General features: G+C 46.0%; 1 protein-coding gene across 1 annotated transcript in view; it reads right to left on the minus strand.

Moving 5' to 3' along the window:
• Nucleotides 1–869, minus strand: part of TSHZ2 (teashirt zinc finger homeobox 2) — a 493994-nt gene extending 493125 nt beyond the window's left edge. The window contains exon 1 of the mRNA XM_021712426.1: nucleotides 30–869. Within this exon, the coding sequence (XP_021568101.1) occupies nucleotides 30–69 (40 nt within the window). The 5' untranslated portion in view covers nucleotides 70–869. The remainder of the gene's footprint in view (nucleotides 1–29) is intronic.
• Between the last annotated feature and the right edge of the window lie 7025 nt (nucleotides 870–7894).

The raw sequence follows: 7894 nt of genomic DNA on the forward strand, positions 1-7894 counted from the left end.
GCCGCCCGGAGCGGAGCCGGTTCTCTTACCTGCCGCCCGCTTGGGTGCCTGCTGTTTCCTCCTTGGCATCGCTCACTGCGCTCCAGTCCCACTTCTGGCGCCCCAGCCCCGAGCCGCGCGCGGGGGCCCGGCCGTCTCTCTGGCCTCTCTGGGTTCCTCCGCCTCTTGCTTGCCCGGTGGCTCCTAGGACGTCACTCGGCCTCTGTCCCCCTGACGATGCCCCCTGCAACTCCTCCACCACGGCCCGGAGACCCCCCTCACTGGGTGGCAGACTCGGTGGCTTGTGCCGGCTGCTTTGAAGGAGAGGTCGGCTCTGCCTTGTTTGTTTGTTTGTTTTGGATTGTTTTTCCTCTCTCTCTCTCCCTCTTTTTGTTTTGGCTTTTGGAATTTTTTTTGGTTTTGTTTTTGCTTTTTTTTTTTTTTTTTTGGTGACTGTTGAGACACTTGATTTCTTTATTAAACATCCAAGACCGGGTTCAGATGGAAGGACGCACACGCGCCACACGCACACTCGCGCGTAAAGATAAGGGAAAAAAAAAAAAAAAGGCAATCCTGGGAAGGTAGTGGGCTTCTTCTTTTTCTTCTTCTTGCTTCTCCTCTTTCCCTCCTCCTCCTCTTTCTGCTCTTCCTCCTCCTCCTCCTTGCCGATCTCTATGGCGGCTCCGTGCAGGGGGGAGAGAGATCACTCACTGTAGGTTTGTGGCTGCTGTCAGATCCCCGCCTGTGAGTGATATGCGAGAGGACAGGAGCGGGTTTTGGAAAGACAGAAAATCTGGAATCCACTCACACACACACGCACACACACACACACACACACACACACACACACACACTCACACACACACACACACACACACAGACTCACACACACACTCGCACACACACGCGCACGCACTCCAGCTTCCTCTCACACGCGCACTCACACCCCCCACATATGCGCGCACACACACACACAAACACACACACACACTCTCTCACACACACAAGACAGGGCGAGGCGATGCCAGCAAACATCGATCCCGCTGAACAAACTGAACATTAACAAACTCCTCCTCCTCCTCCTCTCCCCGCGACCTGATGACAGGGAGAAATTTACTCCCCAGCCGCAGAGCGCCAGGCAGAGGGAGTCTATTAAAGGGACAGTGTCCCACCGGGGAGAGGAGCTGGGGGTGGGGACCCGGACGTGCCGTGCGGGTCCTGGTCCCAAGGTGCGCCCCCCACCGCGGGTGCGAGGGCGCGCCTACCGTGCGCGGGGACGCCAGTCTGGGAGGAGGATGGGGCTGGGGTGGAGCGGTGGGGAGAAGGAAGGGAGAACGGAAGAGGTGGGAGAAGACAGGCGGGTAATGGCTCAACTCCAAAGCGGAGGAGCTGGAAGGGAGACTGGGGGCCCGGTGGCCTGACCAGCAGGGACCATGAACAACCTTAGGAGAGGGAGAACTTGGATTTGCTTGGGGCTGGAAGGGGGGAGGGGACCTTATCAGGTGATGACCTGCATTCTCTGAGTCTGAACCTGACCCCGGAAAATGTCCTCCCCAACCCCCTTAAGTTTAGTGCCCCTGTCCCTTCCACCTTCTGACCAATCAGTGGATGGTCCCACAAACAAAAATCTCCTTTCTGCCTACTTGACAATCTAATGACATACGGTCATTTTTTTTGGTTTCCTTCAATCAGTATTTATTGAGCACCTACTATGTACCTGTTCTTGAGATGTGGCAGCCATAGAAAAGGGGAAGGTCTTGGACCTCTTGGTGTTCATGGTCTAATGGGGGAGTATATACAAGTGGCCCCCAGATATCTCATCTTTGCTTAATGTCACTTTCTCCCAGATATCTATCTTATTAAAAATCTCTCTCTCTCTCTCTCTCTCTCTCTCTCTCTCTCTCTCTCTCTCTCTTTTTCTCTTTCTCCATCTCGTTTCCCCACTTTAATTTTTTCTCACTGGGCTTATCAATGTCACACATGCTGTATACAGTTTTATATTTTGTTTATTGTCTGAATTCCTCCTCTTTGTAAGCTCCATTGGAAGCAGAGATTTTTGCATCTTTGTTCTGTTATATCCCCCAACTGTTAACAAAATGCAAGGCATATAGTAAAAGTGCCAATAAAAATATTGTTGAATGAATGAAAGGTAAGCAAACAAATACAGGATATTTCCAGAGTGGTCAGTTCCATGAAGATGTGAAGACTGAGTGCTGTAATAGTGTCTAAAAGGGAGAAGGTACTTTAGATTCAACACAGAAGATGTCAACTGAGCTCAGAGAGGGTGAAGCCAACCTGTGATTACTGAGTTTTGCTGTGAGCCAGGAACCTTCTCAGGTGTTGGGAACAGGTGTGTGAATGGGATGACCCTGCCCTTAAGGAGTGCTCCTTCCAGGGGTAGGGACAGGGGCAAGTGGTACAGGTTGGGAGTAGAGGCATTTTTAGGAGGTGTAATTAACGGGACTTGAAGAAAGGAAGGATAGTTACCATCCTTTGGGGCTTCATGGGGAGAGTTAAGTCAAAGCTTAATCTAAATGTGGGGAAGGAGGTAGGCAAGAAGGGAACTCTGATATGGAAGCTCTTGTATTCAAAAGACAGGTATTGTCCAAATCTTCTGCTTCCTGTATTAAAATCTCCTGGGAACTGACAACTCTGGAAATATCCTGTATTTGTTTGCTTACCTTTCATTCATTCAACAATATTTTTATTGGGCATTTTTACTATATGCCTTGCATTTTGCCAACAGTCCTTACCCCAGAACAAGATTTCCTGACTCAGGTCTATTGACATTCAATTCTTTGTTGGGAGCAACTGTCCTATGCAGTGTGGGATGTTTAGGAGCATGTAGCTTCTTCCCACTAGATGCAAGACCTCTTCACCTTGGTTGTGACAATAACAACTGTCTCCAGACATGGCCTAATGTCCCCTGGGGCCCAAAAGCTCCCCTGGTTGACCACCTCTGCCCTAGACCTTCTAAATCAGAACACTGTAGATGAGGGCTTAGTAATCTGTACTTTGAACATGCAATCCCCACCCCTGCAAGTGAACTTTCTGCTCACTACAATTTGAGAACTTCTGCCCCCAAAAGTTTTTGTTCTTTTGGAGTTGGGCATACTCAGTATTGCTAACTATAAAACCAAGTCAGGCTTAGATATTAATATAATCTAGGGGCTCAAGGGGTGACATTGTTTTGTGGTTACCATGATGGGGTTTCACCTGTGTCTGCTCCTCACCACCCACCCGTCTCCCCTACCCATCTGCCATGAACCTATTACCATTGAGGCCTGACCAATCTGATCTACAATCCCTCCCACCCACCACCTTTGCCCTTTCTCAAGGGGAATTTCCAGGTTTGACTTGTTCCATAAATATTCTTCTTAACAGTTCTTTCGGGCTATAGGAAGCTTAACATTTCCCATCTTACTCGTTGGCCATGATGTGTTATTGTTTGCAGAGTGCGGTTTAATCATTTTTAACGTTCCCATGTTTTTTCTCCATCACGCATGTGTGGTAGAAGTTATCTCACCTGCCCTAAATCACCCAAACGGCCTCCACCCATGACCAACCCCTCCCAATCCCAGCCTAGTCCTTAGGCAACTGAGGCAGAAAAAAACCCTATTTCATAGTTGGCCCTGTCAGCAAAAAGGGTATTAATTCTAATTACCCAATACACTTTTATGGAGTGCTGTGCTAAGGACTATAGCCTATTGAGTAAAACCCCACAGCCCTGCAGTCAAGGACCCACAGTTATAAGATCAGGAGATCCGGACAGAAAAGGACTGAAGGGCCAAGCACAGTGACTCACACCTGTAATCCTAGCACTTTGGAAGCCCAGGGTGGAAGGACTGCTGGAGCGCAGGAGTTCAAGACTAGCCTAGGTAACATAGAGAGACCTTGTCTGTACAAAAAAAAAATAAAAGAAAAAATTTGCCAGGTATGGTAGCACACAGCTGGAGTTCCAACTACTTGAGAGGCTGAGGAGGGAGGATCAGCTGTACCCAGGAGCTCAAGACTGCGGTGAGTAGTGATCATGCCACTGCACTCTGCTCTGGGCAACAGAGTGAGACCCCAACTCAAAAAAAAAAAAAAAAAAGATAACTGAAGCTGCAGTAAGCTGACCATGAACCTGTCATGTCCTGCAGAAGTCTTATGCCTGTTGATTTGTTGTTTGCATTACCTCTAGTCAATCATTTATCAAACATCTCCTGTGGATGTTAGGTGTCCCAGGCCCTTGCTCCAAGTGCAGGAGATGCTGGGATGCATGAGATAGGATCCTCACCTTCAAAGAGCTTTTGTTGTAATAACATCTCAAAGACTGAAAGCTAGGAAAGGGGGGAACCAGGGACTGGATAACGCCTTGGAGAGAATCAGGGAGGGCATAGGCAGGAGTAGTTGACTGGCCTACAGAATTTCTCTCAAGTTCTACCCAGCATTCTTCTCAAAATTTTACATCCACTCCCTCCTGAGTCTCAATAGCTGGTTATATAATGGGGTGGGGTGTGTGATAATAACTCTGTAATACCTACTTTCTGGCTGGCTACCAACACATTTCTGGAGTGTTCTCTTATTAATTTGTATTTTTGCCTGCTGCTACTGATGTACAGTAGCTAGCTTAGTTACCCACAAAGAAGGTCTTGGCTACCTCAGGGGGATACCTAACGCAATGGAGCCTAGATGTTGTTGAGTGGTGTAGACATGATATTATATAACATTGAACCTAACAGTGGGAACGTTATTAGCTTTTAATTCTCTTTCAATCTCCCACAGTCTCCATTTGGTACCAGTGTCTTCTCTATCTAACGTTTGCTAACTTCTATTTTACAACCAAGATACTATAGATCTTAGGCTCAGAAGTTTGGGGAGGGCAAGAATATCTAGCTGGACTTTCAAAAAATGACTTGTTTTTGTTGAATTAAATGGAGGGGTACCATCTGTTTTAGCAAAAGATCCTGTTCTCCATGTATTAGAGCAACCTAAAGCCTAAACATATTTAGTTGAATTTCAAAAATAAATATATTTAAGGAACAATAGGGAGTAAATGATGGTTCAGGTGGGATGTGGCAATGACAGAATGTGAAAAAGGTTGGTACAGGCATTGCCAGAATTGGCAAAATACTGTACTAAATCAGAGACTTTGACCCCTGGGGAAGTTTCTTCCAAGAGCTGGTGTCTTGAAATAATGCTATGTTTAATTCTCCAGGGAACTTAGGATCCAATACTTAAACTTTGGGATGTGTAAGGACATGAGCCGATTGGAATGACTCAACCCTGTCTTCCAGAACAGTTGTTCCCACACTGACTGAACGTCAGAATCAACTGGGGATTTTTTTATTTTATTTTTTTAAGATAAAAAGCATAGGCCCCACCCCAGATTTACTAAATTATATCCCAGGGTGGGGCCAGAAAATCTGAAATTTTTAAAGTTTCCAGTTTCCAGGTGATTACGATAAGGTGCCAAGCATAGAAACCTTTTCTGTACAAAAGCTGACTCTTGTAACAAGGGACTCGCATTCACAGAGTCTATTGCCTGCAAGGAACAGAAAGGGCATCTGTGCTTGGACTCACTGGAAAGGATGGCTTGAAAAGTCCTTTCATCACACCCACAGGAGCCTGTGGATCCCCCAGTCAAAGCACACAGCATATTGAATTGTTGTTAGTTTGCCTGTCTTATCACTGGGCTCCAACCCGATGCAACTAAAACAAATATTTGCTTAGTGCCTACCTTGAGCAGGTCTTCACTCTAATTCCTGGGCCTTAGGGTAGCCTGTGAGATTCCTGAACACAAGGAGAACATCTTGTTATGGTGATGCCTCCTGTATGGTTTTCAGAGCTTTTGCACTTACTCTTCCTTCCCACAAGATTCTTCCCCCAGATCTGTTTTTCTACTTCACTCCAAACTCAGATATCACCTCCATTGCCCACTCTATCTCCCCCACTCTTTCTCTATAAGTTTCTTCTCTCTCCCTCTCCTACTCCTCTTCCTCTTCCTTCTCTCCACCTTCTCCTTCCCCTCCTCTTTCTTCTTCTCCTCCTCGATTCCTCTTCTTCCTCCCCTTCTCTTTCTCCTCCTCTCCTCCTCTTCTTCGTCCTCTCCTCTCTTCTCCCACTCCCTCTCCTCCTCCTCCTTTATGTATCTGCCTGTTTTTTGTCTGTCTCCTCACATTAAAATGTAAGTTCTATTCATCTTGATATCCCCAAATCCAGTGTAGTATTGGTGCTCAGTAAAAATTTGTGGAATGATTGGATACAAAACTGGGCATACTTGAAAGGAAGGATATACTTTTCAAGTACCTCTGGCCCCCTGGAGCTGTCATGAACTGTGGACATCAGCATTTTAGGCCGTATGCCTCTTGCCAGTCAATGCAGTCCTCTACTCACCAACCTCCCTCCCTGTTCTCCCTTTCCTCTCCCTTGTCTGTTGCCTCCTTCAGGTCCTCCCTTAAATACCACCTCTTCCAGAAAGCCTTCTCGAGTGGATCTCGTGTGACTCAAACTTTTCTAGTATATATCTTTTCAAAACAATGGGTCTCAATGTAGAATATGATTCTAAACACAGAAATATACAAGCAGGGAAAACTAATTGACACTCGGACATCAGGGTGGTGGTTATGAGGAGGCTTCTGAGAGGTTGTGATTGCTCTTAACCAGGGTGCTGGTTACTCCTTTGTATTCAGTCTGAGAACATTAATTTGGCTGCACACTTAGGATTTGGGCACTTTTGCATAATTTGTGCACTTCTGTACCTCTAGCATAAAAAGCAGTGCTCTCAAACTTTGCTGCATATTGTAACAGACTGGGGTGATTTAAAAAATCCCAATGCCCAGGCCTTACCCCAGATGCATTACATCAGTCTGTCGGGGTGGGATCCAGCCATTGGTATTTTTTTAAAGCTCCCCAGAGATTCCAATATGCAGCCAAGTTTGAGAGTCAGCGTACCATACGATGTTGCCCTTGAGGATGTAATTCATTGCCTTCCTCTTATGTCATTTAACTTGTTCGGGATATCCCTCATCTCAGTAAGTGTTTTTGGAAACTTCAAGATAGCCATATCTGGTTATTTTCTACCCTCCCATGTCATCTGGTGTGACATCAAGAGTCAAACAAAAGGAAGTCCCAGATCATGGAGAGTGAGAGAAAGGAAAGAAATCAGGGTACTGGGTTAGAGAGTATGGGAGTGGGCTGGAGTCAGGGAAAGGCTCTCTGAGAAGGTGATATTGAAACTGAGATCTGAAAGCAGCCATCCTGGGAACCAGGACTTGGAATCAGAAGGGACTTCTGTGCTTCAGGAATAGAAAGGATGCAACTGTCAGAACTAAGATCACGAGAACCAGCCAGGGAGAGGGTAGCAGAAAAGATGCAGGATAAATGAACTGAGGAGGTCAGTCATAATATGGAGTTTGAATTGTATTCTTCCAGCTGTTTCTACATGCAATGCACTCACTTACATCCTGAACATACCTACTCCATGAGAATGGGTTTGTTCAACTAACACAGAAGAGAAAATGTCTTATTCTACTAGGGGGAAATTTGCTTTCTAAAAACAAGTAAGGTGGATGAAAATAAAGCTTGGGGAGACTCAGGCATTGGCAAGTTTGCTAAGAATAAATCTTCCAAAAGTTATGGGCTCTTGCTTTTAAAACTATGTTGATTTGGCTAGGTGTAGAATTTTGCAACAGCAATTAAGCATTATGTATATTTTAAAGGGTACGATTGCTGAGTGGGCAGCTTGGGGACATGGGAGCTGTTAGGTTCAACATATATCACATTTCTCCCTTGGAGTCGGCTACTTGCAGTCAGTGACAGTGTTTTGCTGTGGCAGAAGAATCTAGACCAAGTCACTGGCCCAGTGATCCATTGCTCAACTTCATTAACCGCAGGAAGACATTAAGTGAATGTAAGGACGGAACAGCCTGGA

Source organism: Carlito syrichta, unplaced genomic scaffold (genome assembly GCF_000164805.1).
Source record: "Carlito syrichta isolate Samal-C Ts95f unplaced genomic scaffold, Tarsius_syrichta-2.0.1 Scaffold303263, whole genome shotgun sequence".
Classification (NCBI taxonomy): Eukaryota; Metazoa; Chordata; class Mammalia; order Primates; family Tarsiidae; genus Carlito; species Carlito syrichta.